This window comes from Rattus norvegicus, chromosome 13 (genome assembly GCF_021556685.1).
Source record: "Rattus norvegicus strain SHRSP/BbbUtx chromosome 13, alternate assembly SHRSP_T2T, whole genome shotgun sequence".
In the NCBI taxonomy this organism is placed as follows: Eukaryota; Metazoa; Chordata; class Mammalia; order Rodentia; family Muridae; genus Rattus; species Rattus norvegicus.
The window spans coordinates 49,753,636-49,779,518 of NC_141546.1; the positions used below are offsets into that span (position 1 = coordinate 49,753,636).

The 25,883-nt window shown below is 49.8% G+C and overlaps 2 protein-coding genes and 1 long non-coding RNA gene across 5 annotated transcripts; 2 read left to right on the top strand and 1 right to left on the bottom strand.

The window, feature by feature from the left end:
* Positions 1-440: 440 nt before the first annotated feature.
* Positions 441-8,293, top strand: LOC148001637 (uncharacterized). Of its 3 annotated transcripts, XR_015635971.1 has the most exons (5): positions 441-1,130; positions 1,736-1,862; positions 4,413-5,178; positions 6,019-6,141; positions 7,853-8,293. It is a non-coding gene; the product is annotated as an uncharacterized LOC148001637 (long non-coding RNA). The 3 variants fall into 3 exon arrangements; XR_015635972.1 differs by lacking the exon at positions 6,019-6,141 and having other exon boundaries at positions 5,030-5,178; XR_015635970.1 differs by lacking the exon at positions 6,019-6,141 and having other exon boundaries at positions 7,853-8,088.
* Positions 8,294-11,362: 3,069 nt separating this feature from the next.
* Positions 11,363-13,572, bottom strand: LOC148001638 (uncharacterized). Its single transcript, XM_087581962.1, has 2 exons — positions 12,877-13,572; positions 11,363-12,243 (listed from the first exon to the last, which is right to left on the bottom strand). Exons 1-2 carry the CDS (start codon positions 13,570-13,572, stop codon positions 12,160-12,162), a joined length of 780 nt encoding a protein of 259 aa, XP_087438088.1. The 3' UTR covers positions 11,363-12,159.
* Phlda3 (pleckstrin homology-like domain, family A, member 3) lies at positions 13,252-16,338 on the top strand. The gene is given in 2 exon segments (NM_001012206.2): positions 13,252-14,013; positions 15,677-16,338. A coding segment is annotated over 1 exon segment (378 nt). The 5' UTR covers positions 13,252-13,570; the 3' UTR covers positions 13,949-14,013; positions 15,677-16,338.
* The last annotated feature ends 9,545 nt before the right edge of the window (positions 16,339-25,883 follow it).

Consider the following 25,883-nt stretch of genomic DNA (forward strand, 5'->3'; position numbering starts at 1 on the left):
TGCCTACACTGAATTTTTCAAAATGGTGAGTAGAGTTTAGACAGGTTTTATGCTTGTATTAGCCAGAGGGTCATGCCAGTAGTGCTCCTCATGGGACCTACACCACAGTGCAAGGCAACACCTGTCCAACAGCTGGAGATCAATGACTGTCATTCCTAAGTTGAGCCAACAGCTCCCAAACAGGGTTCAAGTCCGACAGGAAGTTCTCAGGGGTTTGTGCCCAGAGGACAATGGTTTATTCCATAAATGGATCCTCCTACTCTGGGCGGGACCACAGAGTACCAGGATGCAAGCCTTTGGAGTCCAAGGTGGAGACAGGCTGCCCTCTGCTGGCTGCTCAGGCAGGTCTTGGTTCAGCACAGTACCACCAGGAAGGCCCTGATACTCCATTTCACTCTTCCCCATTGATCTTTCACAGTCACGTAGTGCGGAAGGGATGCGGGGGCGCGCGCGCGCGCGCGCGCACACACACACACACACACACACACACACACACACAGACACGCATACACAGACAGACAGGCAGACAGACAGACAGACAGACAGACACACATACACACTGTAAAGTCCGGGTACCAGCGGAAGTCTAATTGCTTAGAACGTTGGTAGTCCCAGGGACCTGCAGGCGCCGAGCTTGCTCTATACCGATAGACACCAGGTGGCGCTATCCGGTCAAGGCCAAAGGCAGCCACTCTGGTTTTTTCTTCTTTTTATTTCTTTTTATTTTTGTTAGCTACTCCCTTTCTGCTGTGGGTGTTGACGACCTTTTGCTTCTGCGAGGGCATCTAATCTCTCCGGAAGGAGGTGTGTTCTAATACTGACCTGTGGCATAACCACAAGAATGACCCAAAAGAGAGCAGCAGAGCCCACTTTTTTCCATTTAAGGGAGACCAGGGCATGGCCCAGGATGCCCTTAGGGGAAAGAATAGCATGAAGGATGCCCAGTTGCAGGAGTGCCCTGGGCCTTTAGGGTGTGGTGGAAGAAAGTTGCCTGTTCTGATGGAAGTCAGGGTTAGCTCCATCAGTCTTCCTTCAAGACCACAGTTTGGTCATCTAAAAGAGTGGCTTGCATGGGGAGTCGGACTGCAGAGATGAGGGAGAATGTGTTTGGAGATTGAGGCATGAAGAAAGTAAGTTCAAAGCCAATCTTGCTACAGAATAATGTTGCTACAAAAGTGTGTGTGTGTGTGTGTGTGTGTGTGTGTGTGTGTGTGTGGTTTGCTATTAGGTGTTTAAGTAATCCCCAAATCAAGGGTACATGCTTTGTGAAGAACAGAAACACAATGAAGCTACAGCCCAAGCATCCTTAGGCCCTGGTAAGGGTGGAGGTAGTTTGAGAAACAGAGCAAAGACCTTTGGGAACCAGTCATTGGATGGTTCGAACTCCTTCCTCCAGTCCCTGGTCCTGCCTCCAAACACACACCTCTTATGAGAACCATCGCGGGGGTGTGGAGGGGTGCTTTTAAAATAGATCCCAGATCCACCCTATAGATTCTGATCAGGTTGGGATGGGGCATGGGAAACTGCATTTGAAAGGTGTCTGCCTGAGATGATGCTACAGTCAGCCAGGCTGGAGCACGTGGAGACTACGCCAGCCTTGCAGGGAGGGAGCTCTCTCCCCTGCAGCCCACTCGCCTTAGGACTAGTGGTTACAGGAACCTCTCCCCTGCAGCCCACTTGCCTACAGGAACTTCTGTAGAAGGACTGACTTGAACTTTCTGTTTCTATTTTCCAGAGTCCATGAGAACAAGTCTAAGCTTCTCCCACCTGACAGCTGTCCTCCGGTCTGACTGTGCTCCTCTTTAACCCCATCCCCAGAGAGCTACTGGAAACCCTGAGGGCCCTTTCTATTAGTAGAACAGGTAAGAGGAGTTTTCAGTATAGCATTTAGCTAGCATGTGTGAGGCCCTGGATTCAATCCTTAGAGCAAGAACTGGGTTGGGGTTGGGGGTGGGGGTGGCACAACTAGGCACTTGAAGTACTAGGATGTGTCAAGGCAGAACCATTCTAGGAAAGGCCTATAGACTCCCTCAGGCTAGACCTCCTTCTTTTGGGTAGTTTGGAAACATAAGTTTGTCACTTCTGGCTTATTCTGTACCACAGACTATTCAATGACCTTTTGAGACTGAGGCAACTCATTTATAAACCACCAAACTAAAGCCAGTAACCAGGGAACTCTTTGGGAACCAGTTCAAGGTCAAACAGCAGGACGGGTGTTCACAGAACCTCCTGGCTTATCCCTACGCTGTAGTAATGTCTATAGAGAAGCAGGCTGGTGTCGGGAGGTGGAAGGGTGGCCTTAGAGCAGAGAGCTAGGACTGTAGTGACTGTCGGCGTGCATGAAGCCTAATTTGGGGGCTGTCTTATCTGGGGCATGCGCAAGCACTTGGAGTTGAGTGTGATAGCCTGTATTATAGGAGAGGGAAGTGAGAGTCAGTGCATTTTTAAATGACTTACTCAAAGTCTCTGGCAAGTGGTGAGGCCAGGATTGGAACCAGCTGTGTAACTTTGGGCCAGCCTCCTCCCCTCTGGGTGTCAGCGCCTCATTTGTGAAATGAAAATGTTGGCCTAAATTAGTGCCAGGGAAGTACTTCCCAGGCTCTGATGTGCATATACATCTCCCAAGGAATCTTGTAAAACACAGATTCTACTTCAGTAGTTTTGGGTGGGGCCTGAGACCGGATGTCTCCCACAAGCTCCCAGGGGAAGGTGGTGCTGATGTTGTGAATCCAGAGACCACACCGGAGCAGCCAGGCTCCAGGGGACCCGCCCAGCTCTGATGTTCTTTGTTTATGAGCTTAAGAAGACTCGCCCCAAAGGCCTTGAAAATTCAGGAAGTAGATTATCCTGGCTGAAGATCTTAGTGGGCACTTTCTATGTCTGGACAAGCCCTTGTGCCTAGTCTGAAGTGTCTGCTCCTGATCCTTCTATACTGTCTCACTGTTGACCTTGGACTGGCATCTCCAGAGTGTTCGAGACACTTGCAGTCCCCTATAATAGGTGTTAAAGAAGAGTCCCTAAGATCTTGGGCTCACCCGCCATCCCATAGCTGCCACTTTGTGTAGTCTTTTAGGATTCTTCACAGATACCTACCAATCTTCTGAGTGCCTGGTAAGGCTACACTTTTCCTCCCTCCGCTCTTTAACTTAGATGTGGCCATGCGCCTGGCTCATGTGTTTAAACTGAAACCAAAGTGACTCATAGCATTTCTGTTCAGAACTCTTCCTTTTGCTTGGCTGCCTGAGGCCGAGTTTTGCTCAGTCTGATCTGGGGCTCGCAATCCTCCTGCCTCAGCCTCCAGGATCTCATCACTTGTGCCCATCTTGTACAGAAGGCTTGTGACTTGTTTTTGAGATACAGCTTTGGTGTGTAGTCAAGGCCATCCTTAAACTTACAGTCCTTCACCTGAGCCTCCCAAGCGTTGGGATTACAGACTGTTTAGAACTAGTTAGACAGTGGGGCTGGAGCGACAGCTCAGTTAGTTTATTACCTGCTTTGCAAGCAAGAAGACCTGAGTTCAAACCCTGCACTCATTGCAGGTTTCCTTACAGCATCATACCCGGGGGGCAGATAGGCAGATGCCTGGTGTTCACTAGGGAGCCAGCCTAGCCTAACCAGTGAGTCTTAGGTTCAGCGAAAGACCCTGTCTCAACTAAGGTATATGGCTCCGGAGGGATCGATGCCCAGGTTGACCTTTGACACACGTGGGCCTGCTCACATGCCTCACACAACCATGGGTATACGCTTGCACATGTGCACACACACAACTCTTGAAGAGCTGTCCTGTGAATCTTTCTTTTCTTTTCTTTTCTTTTTTTTCGGAGCTGGGGACCGAACCCAGGGCCTTGTGCTTGCTAGGCAAGCGCTCTACCACTGAGCTAAATCCCCAACCCCTGTCCTGTGAATCTTTATGTCCCCTTTTGCCTTCCAATGAGGATGGGGGCAAGTACAAGATGGAACTTGAAGTCACTGTGCCAGTGAGCAGAGCCCTCCCTGGTGTCCCGAATGGGGCTTGGATAAACAGTTTCACCAGAGACAGTTCATTAATAGCATGAGTAGCCCATCCTGGCGACTATAGGCATACCTTGTATAGGCAGTGTTCATTCCTAAGAAGCATGTTTCTGTGAGTAGAGGGTTAATGTTCTCTTCAGTGAGTAGAGGGTTAATGTTCTCTTCAGGGTGTCTCTTCAAGAGGGGTCACCTTGCTGAGGTGGAAGGGGTGGGTCCCTGAACCTATGAACACCACCTGTCCTGCTTTGCCAATCCCATGAAGAGAACTAAGATTTCGTTCCCCTGCAGCTTAGCCAGAGCCGCACTCAAGGGACCCTCCGTGATGCTGCAAGATGGACTCTGACTTTCTCCCCCTGAACCCCTCCAGCTATGTGTTCATGTCTTCTTGATCTTGTTCTCAGACTGGACACCTCACAGCCACCTTCTCTACCTGATCTGGCAACCTGGGAAGTCGCCTATCATGAAAGTAACAGGAACGTTTTTGTTGGGAAACATCTGAAAATCAGGGGCAGGAAGAAGTTGTGATGAGCTTCTCACCTAGAAAGACTCAGTGCGGACTTCTCTTGCCTGTCATTTCCCTGTCCCCCATGCCTGTTTTAGGACCCTCCTAAACAGAGAGGTCAGCTCTCCAGAAAGAGAGGAGCCATCATCAAGCACAGAGATATCAGAGTGGGAAGGGAACTTATAGATCCTCCCGTCAATCCCACAGCGCCGGTGAGGGTGCTACTTTATACTATTCTGAGTGCAAACATACGAAAAGGAAAAGTAAATGTTTGGTAGGACCCAGGACCAGCCAAATTGATTGTCCACCATAGGCCTGGGGACCAGAAGGTAGTGAAAAGATATTGTCTGGTTTTGAATGTTTTAAATTAAAAAAAGTGTCTATGGCACATGCCACAAGACAACACATCCATCAATGTTAGAGCACAGAGGGCGATGATCTCATTAAGACTGGGATAAGCCGGGGTTGGGGATTTAGCTCAGTGTCAGAGTGCTTGCCTATGGGTTCTGTCCCTAGCTCCGAAAAAAAAGAAAAAAAAAAGAAAAGAAAAGAAAAGAAAAGACTGGGATAAGCCGAAAGGGTTCTGCCATCTGGTTTTGCTGTCATTACAAGTTTGTGGCCTTGCTGGTGGAAATGGATCTACTTTCCTCACAGGAATATTGCAGGTACGTTCATGCACAGTGACAATATGCAATCATGTTATGCTACGCCATACGTTACACTTGCTCATAGACGACAAGCTCACCTAACAGTGTGCTTCAGAGTGTCGCTATCACTGAACAGTAAATGAATGTGTTTCGTGAATGTAAAAGAAGGTTTTCTTACCCATTCCCACTAGAGACCCCTTCATACCTGGGACATTTATATACGATCATAGGTATATAGATATGTAAAAATATTCACTGATAACAAACGGTAATTGATTTAAACCCATTCTTTGGTATATATAATTAAATATGAGAGCAAATTTGCATTCTCTTGAGATGGGTGTGTTTATTTTTGCATAAATAATTAAGTCGTGGCTGAATATTCAGTACTGCAGGGCACAGAGCATAGTCAATATATTTCAGAATTGCCTGGTATTTGGCTCTTATACTCATCCGGGCTACACATACCACTTCACATAAACATGCAGTCCAAAATGATACTCGACCATTTAGGGCCACTTTAGAAATTGTTGGAAATTCTAATCATAAATCAAAATGCATTGGAAATTTTTTTTAAAGAATTTAAAAAAAATCAAGCCAACAACTCAAACAGTAATTTTAAAATTCAAACATTCCTGGTTGATATAGATAAAAATATTTGTTCTTTGATTCCACAAGTACGATGTAGCACACATGTCATTGCGTCCCGTCCCCCCCCCCACCCCTGCCAATAATTATATTCAACAATCCAATCCAATGATATACTAGGTAAAAAACCTTACACGCTCAGGATTATTGCTGTGATTAAGCCACCGTCTTTGTATAAGAGCCGAAATCTTTTTTTTTTTCCCTCTCCAGAATGGATTTGTTTATGTTGTTCTGCTTGTCCTTGAACTCATAGAGCTCTGCCTGCTTCCGCCTCCTAAGGACTGGAATTAAAGGCGTGTGCCACCACTGCCCTGCGAGCTGAAAACATTTTATGTATGTAAAAAAAAAATACTGCAATTCATAGCATATAATACTCTCCAGTGTGAGCCAAGGTGTTCCAGCAAGGGAAACGTACTCGGCGCATGCGCAGTGAGAAGCTCGCCTTTCTATTATAAGGATCGTGGCTGTAATGAAGTCATTAGAAACTATGTGGATGCGTGTTGCCAGATACACCACAGATTCGTGTTTTGTGTTAACTTTTGGTCTCTCCATGCTCAGAAAACTTTTAATCTTACCAAGATGTTCACAGCCCCCACATTCAGTTATACAATCCCATACAGGGTTGGGACTCGGGTTTAAGGCACTGTAATTCGAAGCACATTTTTGTTATTAAAAGAGAAAGGTAAGAAACAGAAAATGATTGAAATGTCCCGTTGCCCAGCTGGCAGGTTAATAAAGCTACTAGTTGCTTTGGCCCCAGCCTGTTCGGGTGATCTCTCTGCTCTTGTGGTCCAGTGTCCTGGAAGGCCATTCTGGGGCAACCCTTTTGCTTCTGCAACATGGGCATCCAAATGCCAAGATGGCATGGGAAAGGGGAAAATTCTGCAGGTCCCAACCTGAATTCCGAGCCCACAAATCCAATCTCTGTCAGACCCAAGCTGGGATCAAATGCCTTCAAGTCCAGACTCGGCCCCATCAGAGACGGGCAGTGGGCGCTCTCAAGACGAAAGGGATCCCTGGTGAATCAGGAAAGTTATTAGGTTGGAAAGTGATTAAAGGGCTGAGTGTGGGAGGGGATTTCCAGCAAGAGAGACAGGCCCAAGAGCATGCCCGGGCTGGTCAGCTGCACGGTTGCTGCCCACTTGAGGTCTGTTGCAATAGTGCTTATAAAATTCAAGTCATTAGAGGCTTGAAACTTGGGCCAGTTTTCAAGAAAGCAGAGATCGGAGGAAACCCCAAAGCCCTGGACAAAAAGAGCTGTACATCAAAGGGGAATGAGGAGATCAGAAATGTGGGGAACAGATCTGCTGGGGTGAGAGAGGGAGGCAGGGTGGGGCAGAACTATGGGTGGACTCCTGCCCCATGTTGGTGAGCTCCCTGTTTCCGATGAACTAGGAACAAGGACCCGGCTGAGGAGGAGTCAACGATCATCCTCTTTCTTACCTATATGGCGAGTTCCTGGAGGCCCTGTGAACCAACCAGGCTTCCTTGGAAATTGTTATTAACTTTGCAAAACAGAGCCTGGCAGCCTTCAATTTACAGTGGGAAGTGGAGGTGCGATCAGGGATGTGACTGTCCTGAGCGCTGTTGAGCTGATGTAATTCCTTGGGTGTCCACCATCAGCCTCGAGCTCCTTGAGCTCCTTCCTCTCAGGGGTCCGTAGTCTTCTCACTGATTGCTCAGCATTAAAACCAGGGCTCTGACTCAGTAGGTCTAGGGTGGAGCCTGGAATGTGCTTTGCCGGTGTTGCTGGACCTGGGCCTTTTAAGAACCATTACTTTAAACATTGGCTATCTGTCTAAAGTGTATGGAGTAGTATCAATAATATATAACAAGGAGGCTTCTAGAAATGCATATTCTCTGGTCCTAATAGACTCCTGAACGATCAACATCTGTCCCTAGCAGCCAAAGTTTTCCAGTCCCAGGGCCAGATACCCAAGGTGCACAGGAGAGCTGCCTCTTTATGCTTGCAGAGGTTGGTGGAGGGGGTGAGGAGAGGGTCTGTCTGTCTGTCTGTCTGTCTGATACTGATATTTCCCAGCAGGAGATTCTGCTGTGCCCACCCAGGAAAACCCTACAGATGCTCTTGAAGACAGCAATCTCCAGGAATGCATCTGAAATCGACCCTGCTTTCAAGTCAGCCCCGGACTATCCGTTTCATAGAAAGTTCTGAGTGTAAACTGGATGTGGTGGCGTATGCTTGCAATCCCAGAGCTGGGGCCACTGATGCAGATCTCAAGTGCTAGGCCAGCTTAGGTTACACACAGAGACTGCATCTCCAAAAACTAAAAGAAAAAAAAAGAAAAAGAAAGGGCAAACCTCTTCAGGTTAGCCCACCCACACCCCACAGTTATATTGGTTCCACATCACTATGGAACTTTCCAGATTTAGCCTACACAGCAGAGGTGGGCTTCAGTTCATGTGGGGTCATGTTTCATACTGTGTTATGCTTACGATACTAAAATAGTCCCCATTCAACCACAAACTTTAGCCAGCTCTCTCATTTGTTTTATTTAAACATATTTGTTCAATTTGTGTGTGTGTGTGTGTGTCTCTCTCTGTGTGTGTGTGTGTGTGTGTGTGTGTGTGTGTGTCCCTGCTGTAGCACATGTGTGCAGAACCTATGGGGATCAGAAGAAGGGTTGGGACCCCTGAAACTGAAGTTACAGAGGTTGTGAGTCACCATGTGGATGCTGGGAACTGAACCTGGGTCCTCTGCAAGAACTGTAAGGGCTCTTAACTGCTGAGCTGTCTCTCCAGCCCCTCAAACTCATTATTAATTGCATACATGTTGATGTGTTGGGCACTTAACTAGGTTTGTAAAGGAAGCAAGTCAGGGAGAGGGTTGAAAACCTCAAGTACTATAGAACGATGACAATTAAAAGAGAAATAATTCTGTCCTCTTCACCCTTTCCCAGAGGCACTGTTAATGGCTGAATCTTGGTTTTTAATCTTTACATTTGTGCATGTGGTTGGTGGAGCTCTGGTCTGATAGCAAGCACCCTTACCTGTGCTTGCTGGGTCACCTGACCTGCCTTTATGAGACATGCTGTCACTATGTAGTCCTGGCCAGCACAGAACTCACAGTATAGCCCATCCTGCCTCAGCCTCCTATGTGCTAGGACTACAGATGTAATCTGCTAGGTCTAACCAGCTTCGTTACTATTTGAGGAGGTACACTTATCCCTCTTTTAATTGGTTCATTAGCTTTCAACAGTATCACCCGTTTCACCTCCTAATTTTTTAGCTCTATTTTTCTGTTTTGTCCACTCATCCATAACTGTTTACTGAGGCCAGCCTGGGGTGGCAGTGCACACTTCCAGCACTTGGGTGGCAGAGGCAGGCAGAACTCTTTATGAGTTCAAGGTCAACCTGGTCTACAGAGCAAGTCCTGGGACATCCAGGGTTACAGAGAAACCCTAGCTTGAAAAACAAAACAAACAAAATTGTTTACTGTGAGCCAAGCAGCACCTAGTGCTGGGGTTATGAGGGTGAAGAAGATATTCAACTCTTGCTGGCGTAAAGCCTATATTCTAGTACAGGATGAACAGTAGTTAAATAGGAAACATGGGGCTGAATGGAGCAGAGAGGGGACATGGTGTGCTTGTGGGGAGTGGGAGGAAGTCTGAAGCAGGGCGTTGGGGGAAATCTCATGAAGAAGGGAGTACCAGAAGAAAGAACTGCAAGAGGTTAAGAAGAACCAGGTTATAATTGGAGGATGCTTCCTTCAGCCAGAATGCAGAGTGCAAAGGTCATGAGGAAGGGGGTTGAGGCTAGAAATCTAGAGCAGGTCCCAGGCCAACAGTCCTGGAGGGTCTTGCCAACCTACCTGCCAGCATTAATCATACTCGTTGCTCTTATGGATCCTGAGCAAAGAAGTGTCATCATTTTACACTGTTAACTTTTTTTCTCTTTGAGACAGGGTCTTACTATGTCGCTAAACCTAGCCTGGAACTTTCTATGTAGATCAGGCTAGTCTCAAACTTGTGGCAGGTCCTCCTGCCTCTAAAGTGCCCAGATTATAGGTGCATATCATTATGCTGGGTTAGTTTAAAATTTTAATGTTAATTTATTTTATTTTGAAACACGATTTAAATTTATTTTAGACAAGAACAACCTTGACCCCGAGACAGGGTTTCTCCGTGTAGCCCTGGCTGTCTTGGAACTTGCTTTGTAGACCAGGCTGGCCTGAAACTCAGAGATCTGCCTGGCTCTGCCTCCTGGGTGCTGGGACTAAAGCTGTGCACTACCACTGCCTAAGCCATGACTTTCTTATCCTTTTGTTTTTATTTGTAGTTATTATAGCTGTGCATCCCTCTGCACTGTTTACATTGTTGATAACATTATCTTTACTGCTGTTACTCTGTCTAACAATGTATCACTCCTTGGCTTCGTTTATTCAAAGAAGTGTATAAAATACTAGCTCCTGGGCTGGAAACTCCGAGGCTGGAGAGAAGGCTCAACGATTAAGAACTTGAGTTTGGTTCCCAGCACCCATGTCAGATGGATCATTCCCTCCTGAAACTCCAGCCCAAGGGAACACAGCACCCTCTTCTGGCTTCCATGGGCACGCCACATGTGCCAATTCACACACGTGCATACATACACATCAAAGTATAAGTAGAACTATTTTAAAAAGAACAGCGATGGGGACAAGAGAGATGGCTCAGCTGAGTACTGAGTTCTTCCAGGGGACCCGGGGTTCAATTCCCAGCACTCACATGGTAACTCGCAATTTTCTGTAACATAGACGTACGTGCAGGCAAAACACCAAAGCACATAAAATAAAAATGAATGATTTAAAAAAAATAAAGCCAGCTATTTTGTTTGTTTGTTATAGCTCTTCAACCAGGAGCTGTGCATGTCCCCCTGAGTGGCTCCCTCCTTCCTTACAGTGTGTAGAATGGGACATTCATAGCTAGAGCTGTTCTTGGCTCGCTCCCTGCCCCCTCCTCAGGACATTTCAGTCAGTCCCAAACAGCTGGACTCAGCTTGCCTGCCGGGGCAGATCAGCTTTCTATTTGGTAGGGGCAAGGGGAGGCAGCAGCTCTGGGTTGCTACAGGGGACATTCTGTCCATCTGTCCCATGTGGAGTCAACAAGTCAGTAAGAGTTCAGTCAGAATCCCGGGACTCAACCTTCTTTCCCCGGGTCAGGGGCCTGAGCAGGCTGAGCTGTGATTCCTGCTCCTGGTGTAGTGTTGGGCACCCTGATGGGGAGGCTCACTCTGCACCCTCTGCTCTTGAAAACTTGACCCCTCGATATTTAACTAATACAACCTGGACCTTCATGAAGAAGTCAATCCTGGGGTAACTGAACTCTCTTTCTTAAACCCAGGAGGCCACACAATCACAGGTCAGTACTCCTGGATTCCAAGGACTGACTCTGGTCTTTGGGACGGCCGTGGAGGGTCCCGTAGCAGGATGCTCCGCTGACTTTTCCTCCTACGCCCTTTTGCTCACTCTCTTGCTACCACTCTCGCCCTTCCTTTCTCCACTGTCTGGAAGCCTCCAACCCTCCAGCCAGTAAGGAAAAAGTGTGGGTGGCCATGTCGTGCGTTAAAAGGGCTCAGTGTTTATGGAGGCAGGGTGATGTCACCAGCGGATTCCAGGTCCTGTAAGCCACATTCATACATTGGTACCCTACACTCTCCAATTACAAAGCCGCAGGAGACCATTTACAGTGTTTGAGTCCTATGTCTTGCTTTTTTTTTCTCGTGAGAAAAAAGTGAGCAGAACACTCTGACCTCTCTCTCTCACGAGAATTTAAAACATAGGAGAGGGCTCCGTGAATTTTGTCCTGAGAAGGACCCAGTAGCTGTAGAAGGCATAAAAGAAAGGGAAGGAAGCATGAGAGTCGGTTACAATGGAGACACTCCTCCCCATCCCCACACCCCCTCTCCCATTTCCTAAAGGAGAGCAGGTTGGTCAACTCTGCCAGGTTGGTCAACTCAGGAGACCCTAAAAGAGGGCTGAGGGGAAAGCCACGATGTAAGGCATGTCTGGCAGACAGGGTCCCTAAAGGCACCGTCTAATTCCTCTTCTGGAGGGGCATTCTGGGAGTTGGGAGCTGAGGGAAAGGGAGAAGGTCAGAGGGAGGGACAGACAGACACTGGGCACATGCACACCACAAACAGGGCTATGGGCAGAAAACTGATAGTTGTTTCCCTCTGCAGCTGGCTTGGTTCTGCTGAGGAGGGTACCCCTGGCTCACAACAGAATCCTCCCTGTGCCCGTTAGCCTTTCTGACATTGAGGACCAAAACATGAGGTGTGAATACAAAGAGGCCTTCTTCTTGTCTGATTATCATTAGTCCCAGAACATTTACGGTGAACATGTCCACGAGTAGGTGTTTAAGAAACTTTGACCTGGAGGAGTTGATTGAGAGGGCCAGATGAGGCCCTAGGAGAGACATCTTCTTCAGGCACAGACCTCATCTGAAGGAAGAAACAGGAGGAATAGAGGAGTAGTTGAGTTGCCAGATCTGTCCTGGGTCCTTCACAAATGGTCACTAAGTTGCTCTTCACAACAATGCTACCAGATCAGGATAGATTAGTTATCCCACTTGATACATGAACCTATGAAAGGTTAGAGCCATTAGCCAGGTAGGAAAGATAATGCAATCAAGGAAGAGAGGTTCGAAGCCAACTGAGAGATGCTTGTCTCCCTTCAGCTTAGTGTCCTAGAAGAAGCCCATTTTCTGGTGTGGAATCTACAGAGACGCCACAGGCTGAACCCTAACTGCAGTGGGCATGGCTGGCCCTCCAAGTCACTCCTCTATGGGACAACCCCACACCCACAGCACGTGTATCTACTTCCCACTGTGGTAAAGTCGTGTGTGATCCGTCAAGATTTCTCTCTCCCCACTTTCTATACACTACTTTCTAATGCCTACCCTAAGTAGACGCAGGGACAAGTGGGAGAAGAGGTTGTCAGATCTGTGGCCAGCCTTCCTGAGCCCAGCAGAGAGACATCTGCAGATGGTGGAGGGACCCAACACTAGCTTTTGGCAGAGGCTGAGGGACCAGGACTCCCATGGTCTGAGAAGCAGCCAGCAGGTTGATACCCACCTTGCCTAGTTGCCACTGCGCTATCATCAAGCCCGCCCCACTCCAGGCTAGCGACGACCCGGCTCCTCTAGGAGAGGCTCCTCGGCCCTCCCCCACTCCTCCTCTTCTGCCCCCTTTCCCTTTTGCTACGTCCCGGGTGTGAGGCCGGGGTGAGGGGTGGGGGCTTGGGAGTGTCGGGGGCTCTGTTTTAAGGGGCAACCCGCAGGCTATTAAGTAAGCAGCCCCCTCCTGGGCCCGTGCTGGCAATGGGTGTTGGAGCCCCGCTGCGGCCCCGCCCCCTGGGGCTCTGTCCGGGCGGGTGCGCGGCGCAGAGGGGAGGGCCAGCGGGGCAGGAATGCGCAGCGGGCGGGCGGCGCAGGAGGCGAGCGGCCGAACATGTAAGGGCACATCCCGCCAGCAGCCGCCCAGCGCGCAGACTGAGTGCAGGGGAGCGGGCGTGCGGACGGAGAGGCTCAGGGCACCCGGTAGGAGTTCGGGGAGGTCGGAGCGGTGCGCAGGGTACGGAGCGGGCGGCGAGCGGGTAGCATCCGCACGCGCATCCCGGGTGCCGCTGTCTGCAAGGCGGCCCCGGCCGCAGGCTCGGCTGGACAGGGAGCAAGGCCAACCAGCCCCAGGGCGCGAGAAGCCGGCGTTGTAGAGCCGGGAGAGCCGGGACCGCCGCAGCCTCCAGCGCTGTGGGAACCTCGGGGCGCCCATGACGGCGGCGGCGACCGTGCTAAAGGAGGGCGTGCTGGAGAAGCGCAGCGGCGGGCTGCTGCAGCTGTGGAAGCGGAAGCGTTGCGTGCTCACCGAGCGCGGGCTGCAGCTCTTCGAGGCCAAGGGCACGGGCGGCCGGCCCAAGGAGCTCAGCTTCTCCCGCATCAAAGCCGTGGAGTGCGTGGAGAGCACCGGGCGCCACATCTACTTCACGCTAGTGACCGAAGGCGGGGGCGAGATCGACTTCCGCTGCCCCCTCGAAGACCCCGGCTGGAACGCTCAGATCACCCTGGGCCTGGTCAAGTTCAAGAATCAACAGGCCATCCAGACTGTGCGGGCCCGGCAGAGTCTTGGAACTGGGACCCTCGTGTCCTAAACCACGAGGCATACCATTTTATCCACATGCCCCCCTCCCACCTCCGTGCCCAGAAGACATGCCAGGTAAGTCCCAGAGCACTGAACCCTCTCTCTTCTAACTCCTCTGCCCTCTATAGAAAACCAGGGGCTTTATTTTCTGCCCCAAAGCTGGACGATCTTAGGGGGGGTTGCTGGGAGCAACAGAGAGTAGGATCCCAAGAGGATGTGTTTGGGAAGCCTGGGCCCTTGGCCAAATGAGCAGAGCAGGCCTTTCCCTAGGTCGCCAGGCAGGAAGGTCCTTAATGTGACCCAAGTGTTGGAGAAGGCGGGTCCTAGGAGAGAGAGCATGGGTGGGATAGGCCTCCTGGGAGATTGGTTCAACCCTGAATCATGTTCACCCAACACAGGACTCCTCCTGCGTTGTATGACTCTCTTCCAGAATGAATGCATGTTGAAGCATTTAATCGTTGAACTGCGGTGAAAACTCACCACCGTGTAGTTATCGAAGGAGTTAGATGCGTTTGCGAACAAAACCATGTTGTCCAAGGTTCCCACCTGGGGCCTCAGTGGAAGGTTGGGCTGAGCCAACTCATTCTTGACAGTGGATTTTAGGGTGCTAGGGCTGCGCTATCAGGAGGATATGGGAGCAAGAGATGTGGAAGGTGGGATGTGCTGACCAAGGCATGCTGGGCCAGCGGAGGATAAGCTAGAAGAGGGGATGGGTGGCTGAGAACAGGATGGGACCATGAATTATTATTCGTGATGTCTTAATCCTCCTTGAACAGTAGGCAGAAGGTTTCGGGTGTGTGTGTGTGTGTGTGTGTGTGTGTGTGTGTGTGTGTGTGTGTGTGTGTGTTGGGGGTGGTGTTGGTGTTGGTTTGTGGTTAGAATGGCTCAAGGGAGGGACCAGGAATAGAACCTAGAAGCCATGGCACTTAGCCTTGTGCCCTCTTCCCTAGATACTACTCCCTCCCCATGGGAACCGGAGCTGGGTCAAGGAGGGGTTTATATAACTCTGCCCTTACCTTCTCCAACGGATTCTTTGGTCCCTCTGGGCCCAACTACACCACCCACAGTACCTCACCCCCACCCAACACCCCATCCCCCGTTTCCATCTCCAGCAAACAGAGCCTAGGTGTTATCTAATGCTCCAGCCCCTTTGAGACTCCTGTTTGCTGCCATACCCCCACCCCATTGTAGGGAAGCTGGATCTAAAGTAGAAGCAAACTCACTGGGCTAAGAATGGGTCCACCTTGATCCTCTAGGACTCAGGGTGGGGCTGGAGGAAACAGTTTCCACTGGCCACAGTATGCTATCTTGTTATCAGCCTTCTGTCTGTCTGTTTCTTCTCTGTGGATTCCCTCAATCCCTGGTCAAAAGTAGTTGGGGGGAAAATGTGGCCTGAACATTCACAGACCTCTTTTTTTCTTGTCACTATTTCCCAAACAGTGCAGTTTAACAACTATTTCTATAACGTGCCATTGTGTTTGGTATTAAAAATAATACAGAGATGACTTCGAGCACGTGGGAGGTCTGCATAGGTTATATGCGAAAACTACACCCTGTTACAGAAAGAAGCCCCCAGAATTTAGTGTCTGTGATGTGACCTGGGACCTGTTCCCTGTGGGTAACAGGACAGAGTGGCCACATTATTTCCTTCTGTTCTGGTGTAGAAAAGGTTGGGAAGAAGGCCTGGTGGGAGGCACCTAGTAAATGGACCGTCCTAACCACCGTTCTTTCTCTCCAGCTTCTCTGTCCACTTTGGTTGGTTGGGGCCTGATTACATGTGATGTGGCAGAAGCTATCAACATGTGGAAGACATACCTATCACCATGGAAGGAGCCAACTGGCCGGAGGCAGACAGCAGAAGCCAATAGGGGCTGAGGATGAAGATTCAGTTCCTGAACACTAAGACTGTTAAGGCCACAGGCCTGGCCTCAAGTATCATGATGGAGCACTTGGGCCTTACCTGGCATCAAGGCCCCTCCCACCAGTCTAGCCCTTGGTTCTGGGTTCTGCAGACTGCTGTTTGGCCTCTGGCTTTGAGACATGCCCAAAGGAGGGCTGTTCTTCCTGGTGTGCTAAGGCAGTGCCTCAGAACTCAGGAGGCCAGTCTGGGGTCCAAAAGATGACCACCCTACCTTCAGACAGCCATTGGACTCAAGCTTGTGGAGGGGGATCTGCTGGGCTGGAGGCCTGTGCCTGGGGGTCTCTTGCTGCTTAGGTCCTTTTGGGACCCCCCACCACCACCATCTGTACCCTTTCTTTGCACACTTCCTCCCTCACCTCTGTTGCCCTCTCCTCACTTCGGTGTTGGGCTTGGAGGGGGTGGGGGTGGGGTAAGGGTTGGGCCTTTACCATTTCATGCTTATTCCAGAATGAAGAGGCCCAGTTCGTGGGCAGTAACCATGCTGTCTGCTGAGTGAAATTCTTTTAACTACGGGACACCTAGGGCCTTGGAGCATCTCGTTACTCCTTCTCTAGCCTACAGGCCCTCTGAAAGATGTAACTTGAGGGGTATAGGCACTGTACCTCCAGTAGGCATGGCCTCATTGGCCTTAGGAAGGAAGGGCCCCAGTGTGACTGAAGAATGTCACAGTCCCATAGCTGACTCTCCTGTAGAAGGTTACTTTGCCCCTGCTAACCTGGGAAGTGACTGTAGTTTCTAGGTAGGCTTCTCTCCCTGTTTACAGATACAAATGCACACATTAATACATAGTTAAGACTTCCAGGGGTTGGGGATTTAGCTCAGTGGTAGAGCGCTTGCCTAGCAAGTGCAAGGCCCTGGGTTCAGTCCCCAGCTCCGAAAAAAAGAAAAGAAAAAAAAGACTTCCTTGGTGAGTAAAAGGCGGGGGGGTCATTCCTACATGGGAAGCTGCAGAGGAATCATGACCTTGAGTTAGACAGAACCAGCAGCTGAGTGACCCGTGCGGCCCTTCCCAGTATAAGTATCAAGTCTCCCCTCCCTGATGGAGCAGTGACCTGCTTCAGAGCCTTTCCAGAAGGAACAACAAGGCCAAGGCAACTTGCTTCTTAATAATCTGAAGTCTCTTTAATAACCTTTTGGTTCTCATGGTTCACCACTTCAGGGTTCTCTTGTTTTCTAACCAAGATTTCCCTCTCTTGGGTCCCTCCGTCTGCAGATGTCTCATGTGGGATGAGACCTATATCTCACAATTGAATATGGGTGTGTCGTTTACATTTAGCAACAGTCCCATTTATTACCTCATTAGCCTGCACCACCCCCCTGTGGATAACTGAATCCCACCAGGTCAAAAGACATCATCTTCTGAGCCAACCCAGATCAATGCTCTAAAGGTCAGGGTTAAGCCAGCGAGCGCACTCTCATCTATTGATGATGTCTTCTGTGGGTGGGGGGAGAGTCAGCACTTTCATGCTTCAGGAATGGAGAGAAAGTTGCCACTCCTGCCTTGGTATAGCTGTCACCGGGAACGGGTTAGTTTCCCTGTCCTTGTGAAGCAGCATGTTTCCAGGCTATTCCAGCAAAGCCCAAGAATCGCTGCTGGTGGTAGAGATTTAGGCTTAAAGAGGTGAGGCATCAGGCACTCAGAAATGGGGGGAGGGAGGTTTATGAGCAGATGGAAAATGACATCATTCACCAAATAATGTCTCCTCTGGGCCAGGTGCTCTGCTTTCCAGTGGATGTGGAGGGACAAAAAAGACAGACCTGATTTCTGCTCTAGGAGTCCAGAGTTTAGGGACAGACAAACCAATAGCAACCGGTGCCAGCAGGACTGATCACAGGCGGCCTCAAAGCATTGGACAGTATTCCCTTGCTGCTCCGTGTTCACCTCAGAGCTGAGAGTTCATTGTGCTGCAAAGGGCAGCATACAGGCCAGGGCAGAGTGTCAAGGGCAGAGGGCGGGTGCTTACTTGGGCAATGGAGGCAGACTCTGATTTCTGATTTCTGAAGCCCCCTACTTCTCTAAACACTTAGCCTTGGTTTCTTTTTTTTTTTTTTTTTTTTTTTTTTTTTTGGTTCTTTTTTTTTCAGAGCTGGGGACCGAACCCAGGGCTTGCGCTTCCTAGGCAAGGAGCCTTGGTTTCAAGTGTGCTTCCACTCTTGCCCAAAGGCGGCTTTGGTGTGTCTTCTTGCTAGGTGAGTCCCAAGCCATCTAAAGTGTGCCATTAGAGACCCTCTTGTGGACTTGGCACACACGTGTGGGTGGAGACTGTTACAACAGAGTGGATATTTACCAAAATTCTGAGAGCCCTGGGTTCTGGAGAACTCTTGCTGTAGAGAGAGATCTGGTGCTCCCAGAACAGGCTATTTCAAAAGACCTTTAGGGGAGGGAGCTCTGTATTCTTTTTAGGAGGGAAGGGGTCACTCCGCAAGGTTGCCCTTTCTTCTGTGAATTTCCAAGAAGGAGCAAAGGCCTTCACCCTTGGAATGCCTGCTGGACTGCTGAGTAGAGCAAAAGCCCTTTGGTGACAGAGGCAGGCCTTCATGGTGCCAGCAGACTCTCGGGAGAGAAAACTGCTCAGCTGGGCCCGAGGACACTGAGGCCAGGGAGGGGCTGTTGCCACCAACTCTCCCCCTGCTCTGTCAGCCAGGGCCTCACCCGGCCTGATCCATGAGTCATCAATGGGAAAATGAGACGGGGCATGTCTCAGCTGAACAACTGGAGTCCGATGAGATGGGGTGGGGAGGCTGAGGGGAGAAGGGATGGGCTCATTCTGGTCTGGGAGAGCTGGGTTGGGAGTTGAGGCTTTGGCAAGAGTGAGCCTGTTTCAGGGAAAGAATGGAGAAGGTGGGAAAAGCCGCAGAGTCCAGAGCTGGAACTGCAGAAGAAAGGAGAGGGTGGATCTGCAAGGCACGCTGGATTGTCGGACGGAAATCTGGAGCCAGTGATAAGGCACCATGGGCAGCTGTGCCACCAGGGCCAGCATCCAAGGACCCTCGAAAGAATGCCAGGCTGGATGCCAGGCTGCCCCGAGGCTGTATAGAACGTTCTGGCTTGGGTGCCTCCGGTCTCCTGTTCCCATTTTTCCCATTTGCCCACCACAGTCTACCAGAGTGATCTTTAAAAATGCAATCAATTCTTCTGCCAGCACTAGCAGCTGCTTGTCCCCTGCAATGGGAGAGGCTCCATCTTGATTGCGTCTGTCCTCTCTCTACGTGCTTGTGTTTGTACATCCAGGACCCTACAGGTAACTGTTCCCACCCCAGTACCAGTGAAGGTCACCTCACACTACAAGCCATTTCCTCCAAACTCCTCCTACACGTTTTGGTATCATGGCTCTGAGCTTTCGTGCTTCGAGACGCCTCCCCTGACTGCCCTGCCTACAGGCTAGCCTGAGTAACCACTCTTCCTGCCGTGCAGCCATTTCTTCTTTATTAGTCACACGGAATTCGATGGCTGGTTTGTATGTCTGCCTGTGCACTTGTGTCTTCCTGGTGTCCCAGATTACCCGGCACCCAGTACACCCTTAATAATCGTAATGGCAAGCGGTACATGTGTTTACTGTGTATTGGTTCAAAAGCTGTAGTGCTCAGACATCTAAAAGTGCACTTAGTACTCGATGAGAGAGGTGCTTGTCTTATAAAGAAACCGGGACCCAGGGAGACAAAGTGACTTATTCAGAGTCACAGCAGTTAATAAGTGGTGCCATCAGGAATCAACTTAGTCATGGTGGAAATCAAAGCAGGTGCCATTAACCCAATGCCAAGCAGATTACTTCTCACTGCATGAGCGAGCGCACAAACGAATGATTTAAGTCCCAGCTTTGCTGAGAGGAGGGAGCTCAGCGGTGAAGGAGCTCTCCCATGTTAAGCTCCCGGGAGTAGGAAACTTCAGAGAGCTGTCTGTGAGCTGCTGTGTGCTGGGGTGTTCATGGAGGAGGTGACTAGAGCCAGCTCCTGGGACAAGGGTGGGACCAGCGCTAACACTTGGGAGGCTAAGACATGTAGATCAAGAGTTTGAGGCCAGCCAGAGCTGCACAGAGGCCCTGTCTCAAGTTCCCATTCTACCCTAAAACAAAACAAAACAAAACAAACCTAGCGAGGATGGAGTCTGAAAGTAGGGGAGGATCCAGTTATTTGGGCCATCTGAAAGTGCAAGGTTGGGGCAGGAGTATTCTAGAGAATAGAGGGGCCTTAGGACAGGAAGGGACAGCAAGAACTTTGGGGAATCTAAGGAGACTCACTCCCAGCTCCAACTGTTGTCCCTATGCTTGTCTAAGATATTGTTTGTCTCAGGTTACCCCAGCCCCAAAGGCCAAGGTTCAGCAGCTCTGGCTCTTGTGTGGCACCAGCCCCAGGGGCCTCAAGACAACATGTGTAACTTTCCTGTTTTCTCCCTTATTAGCCCTGACCAGTTCGAATTCTCCACAAACCTGGACAAGTTGTTCACTGACCTTCTATCAGCCGTCCTCCTGGTGTTACCCAGAGGCTCCAAGAAACCCAAACTTGCAGGCAACCATGCTTTCACTAGGAAGCCTTACCTCCTTTGGCAACATTTCCTACCTTCTTGGAGAAAGGGTACCAAACCTCTAACCGCAGGGAGAAGAGTCAGCAGGAGTCTCTCTGGGGTTCTCCTGTCAGCTCTCTGCTCGGCCCCTCTGCTAAGTTTATCAGTTTAACTCAACCTCAGTGAAATGTTAGCACTTAATATTCACTGCATAAAGAGATACTGGTCTGGTAGATGTTGGTTTCCAGGAAGCCCCAAGAGTTTTGAGACCAAGAATGTGGCAAGAGAAAAGCAGGCTAGGGTAGGAGGTATTCACAGAGGAGACTTCGAAGGTGGGATAGCATTCTGACCACAGGGAACATTCCAGATGAAGGAAATTGATTGTGTAAAGATGCTAGGACCAGAGAAGATGAGGTGAGACAGAAACACAAACAGGTTTGCACAGAGCCCTGGAGTGACAGCTGAGTACGGGCCAGAAGGGTCACCTGGATCACTTCTGGGAACTATGCTTTTATAGGTGTTGGGGACCATAGCTCTGCCACATACATAAACATGCATGCACCGAACACACACACCACACACACACACACACACACACACACACCACACACACACACATACACACACACATATACACACACACCACACACACACACCACACACACACATACACACACACATACACACACACACCACACACACACATACACACACACACATATACCACACACACACACACACACACACACACACACACACACCCCTTTAGTTTGTTATAAAAACCATGTTTCAGCCAGGCCTAAGACCTGTAATCCCAACTACTCCAGGAGGTTGAGACAGGGGGATGACAAATTCAAGGACAACTGGGCAACTTGTCTTAAAAGTAAAGAGGAATGGTAAAGAGGACTGGTGGGGTGGTTTGTGGGTGGAGCATATGCTTAGCCTGTGCAAGGCTCTGGGTTCAATTCCCAGTACTGGAAAACAAAAACAAAACAAGTCCCAACAAACCAAAACAGGACACGTTCACTAAGGAAAACTGTGGAAGGGCTGAACGTGCCAAAGAAGAAAACAAATGTCACCTTCGTGCTTTCAGCCCGAGTGTTGTCCTTGCACTTCCATCCACACGTATTTCTATGCACACGGCTGACATTGAACATGAAACTGTTACTAAACAATTTGCCCTTTGCACGGGGTTTTGCTGTGCGTCTTCCGTTGCATGCTGGTTATTTTTCCCTCCCTTCCTCCATCCCTGCTCCCTTCCTTGTCTGTGGTGCGAGGGATCAAATCTGGGCATTGCGCATAGTAGGCAAATACTCTACCACTGAGCTTTAGCCTCCATTTTAATTTTACTCATTCATTCATTCACTCACTCGTTCGTTCGTTCATTCATTCATCCGTTTATGTGTACGGATGTTTTGTCTTCCTGCATGCATGTGCTCCACATGCATGCCTGCCTTCCATGGAAGCCAGAAGAGGGTGTTGGATTTCCTGGCACTGGAGTTATAGACATTTTGAGCCACCATGTGGGTGCTGGGAGCTGAACCTGGGTCTCCTGGAAGAGCAGCCAGTGCTCTTAACCACTGAGTCACATCTCTTGAGAGCCCCCCTTTTCCCCCTTTGGGGTGTGGAAGGCTACAGTGACCATTTCTGCTGTGTCCCCATGGTTCTGTCCACGTCGAGTTCCAGGTCCCCGTTGGAAGGTGAGCAGGATTGTACTAAACGTTGTGCTTTAGGATGGGGGGGTGGTGGGTTCACCAGAATGGAGGGAGGAGGCCTGTGGGGGGGGGAAGGCCAGGAGCTGAAGCATTGGGCTCAAAGCCAGCAGTGGGGATGGGGAGGGGAGAGCTGGGGAGCAAGAAGGAGTGTAAGACTGTTTGGGACCACACAGTCAAGGCATTTCTGTCCCCGTATGGAGGTGGTCTAGTGGCAGTGAGAACTGTGGGTTCTCATAACCGGCCTGAGTGTGATCTTCTCTGTGCTTCATTCATATCAGCTCCGAGACTCGGGCAGGTTATCTGGCCCCTCACTGAAATGGAGGCGTTAATAGCCCTGCTTTCTAGGATCGCAGTGAGATGTAATTGAGCAAATTCCTGTAAAGTAGATAAAGCACACAGATAGCACACACTAAGTGTTTGTTTTTATAGTAGCATATTAATCCTCCCAGCAGCCTTGCTCCACCTAATCCCCATTTAGAAAACAGCACGTAATTAACACTGTAAATTAGTACCACTTACTGAGTGCTTTTACCTAATCCCAGTGCCAGCCTGGCCTTCGTGGAGTGTGCGCTAAGTTTCCTCGACTCGGTGCGAGACGAAGCTAACATCCAGAGAAGCGATGTGAGAGTCAGCGTGGCCTTGGGTGTCTCCGCTATAGTCTCCTACGTTCTCTTCACCCTTTCGCCTTTGTCTTAGCTGAGGATTCTATTGCTGTGACGAAACGCCAAGACCAAAAGCAACTCTGGGAGGAAAGGGTTTATCTGGCTTACACTTCCACAGGGTAGTCCATCATTGAAGGAAGCCAGGACAGGAACTCAAACATGGCAAGAACCTGGAGGCAGGAGCTGATGCAGAGGCCATGGAGGGGTGCTGCCTACCAGCTTGCTCATCATGGCTTGCTCAGCCTGCTTTCTTATAGAACCCAGGACCACCAGCCCAGAGATGGCACCACCTACAGTAGGCTGGGCCCTCTCCCATCAATCACTAATCAAGAATGTCCACAACTGGACCTTATGAAAGCATTTTCTCATTTGAGATTCCATCCTTTCAGATGACTCTAGCTTGAGCCAAGTTGACATAAGACTAGCCATGATACCTTCCTCCCCAGCCTTTGGATTTCCAGCTTTGAAGATGGCGAGAAGGCGTGGCTCTCTCCCATCTCCATCGTCTGCCAAGTGCAGTGCAACATTACGGCTATTGCCAGTATCTCTCACCAGGCAATTGTCTAGAATAACTCAGAGCCCTTCACACACATCTGACATCCTCTTTCCCAGCTCCCCACCACCACCATAGAAGAGACCACAAGTAGCATGACTTGTCTGAGTGTACTGGTTACTCCCTACTTACCCAGCTGCAAACCACATGCGAGCAGCTAGCATTCCAGCAACCCTGGTGCTGTCTCATATGCCCAGGAGGGTGATTTCTCCAGTGGGCCAAATACAGACCCTTTTTGCAAAGTCTCTAGAAGAACTCCCCACCCACACACACACACACTTCAGCCTTCAAACAATCTTTGTATCGTGTCTGCGTTCCTACCTAAGGCTCTGACTCAAAGGGCCATCAGATGTGACCTGATTCTATTCTCTCTCACACAGCTTTATCATGTGATCTTACAGTGCTACCTGACCATCCCTGCTGTATTTACTGATAAAGAGAGTAAATCTAAGGCTCTGGGGAGGAGTGCGTCTTCCCTGTGTTTGGGGAAGGGTTTCCAAGTCAATCTCCAGGCTGAAATAAAAGCTAAGTGTCCTCCTCACTAGGGTGGTGGTTGCTGTGACTGGTGGCTTGCATGCATCTGGGTCAGCTGTTAGGTCAGGGGAAGGATGCCTGGCAGCACTTCTGGCCTCGGTGGCAGCTAGTCTGCATGGCCTGCTCCCTTCCACCATACTTTCCCAGTATCCATGCTGTCCCAAGAGACACTCAGAGTTCCTGTCTACAGAGCATAGAGAGAGGTCCTCTGGCTGCAGCAACCAAACCCCCGCTCCTGTGCTTAGCTGCTCCAGGCCTGGCCAGAGCCAGGTCACTGGAATGGACTCACAGCCCGCAATTATTTACTGCTCTGGGCTGGAAAAATGCAGGAAGCCAGGACCCCTGACCTCGGGCTGTACTCTGTTGGATTCCCAGGCCAGTGGCTGGCTGCATCCAAGCAATGCATAGAAGGAGAGAAAGAGGAGAGAGAGAGAAAGAGAGAGAGAGAGAGAGAGAGAGAGAGAGAGAGAGAGAGAGAGACAGAGAGACAGAAACAGAGACACAGAGAGAGACAGAGAGAGGGAGACACACACACACACACAGAGAGACAGAGAGAGAGAGAGACAGAGAGACAGAGAGACAGAGAGAACGAGAACTAGGGACTGTTATTAACTGGCAGGGCAGGTGCTTTTTGACTATGTGACTATGAGTGGCCATGATGCCACTGTCTCACTTCAGACACATGAGGTCTGGAGAGAGTCAGGTCAGGTCAGGGACCTTCTGGGTTCTTATTCAGACTGGTCATCACCCACTGCTGTGACCTCAGGCCCATCTCCATTCCTGCCCTGACTTGCCCTTCTTATAAAATAGAAGCTGATCACTAAAATGAGCAGAAACGGGTGCTTTGATAAAAGCACACAACCTACTGGACAAGATGTTTGTCATCCGAGTCATCAGGAGGCTGAGGCAGGGGGATTCTAAGTTTGAGGTTAGACTGGGCTACATAGTGAGACTCTGTTTAAAAACCACAGCAGCAACAACACCACAGCCAGGAATTGTTTCAAGCACTTGGAAGGCAGAGTTCAAGGCCAGCCTGGTCTACATAGAGAGAGTCCCAGGACATCTAGGGTGACATAGCGAAACCCTGACCCAATGCATGCATGTGAACACACACACACACACACACACACACACACACACACACACACACACACTACCCTGAAGGCTTGACATATCATTTAGCTTTACACACGAGGGTTCAATGTTCCTTGGTGACTTTAACGGGGACAGCCCTTCCTGTGCTTTTGGTGTCTTTCTCTCACTGTAGGTTGTCTCTTGTGGTTTTCTTTGTCAGAACCTGCCAGTGTCTAAATAGTCCCTGGAGAAGAGAGCCCCCTGGGGAAATGGGCTTCCGGTTTCATTTCCAGCTCTGGGCCTCAGTTTCCACAAGTGTTTGGAATAGGATCAGAGTCACCCTCCCTTCTAGGAATACTAAGGTCAAGCACGCAGAGACCATGTAGTGAAATGGAAACACCATGTTGTACACGTGTGCAGGAATATCATGCCAGGCTGCTGAAGGATGGGTGGTCAGAGAACAACAACCCAGTGGCTGGGAGCCTCTCCCTGAAATCTGGAAGAGCCCTCCGCTTAGCAGAACAAAAGAATCCCCATGAACTGCCAACCATCTATGTTTTGCGGGCAGCATCTCTTGTATCTCATGCTAGCCTCAGACTTGCTATGTAGCTGAAGATGGCTTTCAACTTCTGATCCTCTTGCCCCAACCTTTGAGTGCTGAAATGACAGAATCCCAGGCATAGGTCACCTTGCCTGGTTCTGTGGAGTGCGTGGAGGTGGAAACCCGGCTTAGTGAATGTTAGGCCGGCTCCTGGCATCTCCATCCCTGTGACTTGACTTTTAACCAACAGAGTGGGGTTGCTGTCACTTTTGCTGTGAGGGTCCATAGATTGTGACTTTTGTCCTGTCCATTCTGACTCTCTTTCCCTTGGTTTTGATGATACACCTATCTTACTGCCAAGGAACTGAGAGTGGCCCCAGGGATCACAAATCTTTCTCTTTAGGTATGAGGTACATTGCCTCAAACCCCTGTGTCTGGTACAGT

What these genes read in the sequence shown, in the direction of transcription:
- LOC148001638 (XM_087581962.1), bottom strand. Translation starts at nt 13,572, where the DNA reads ATGGGCGCCCCGAGGTTCCCACAGCGCTGGAGGCTGCGGCGGTCCCGG. An exon ending in CGCAGTGGCAACTAGGCAAG is followed by an intron (nt 12,244 to 12,876) that starts GTGGGTATCAAC and finishes TTCTTCCTTCAG; the next exon opens with ATGAGGTCTGTGCCTGAAGA.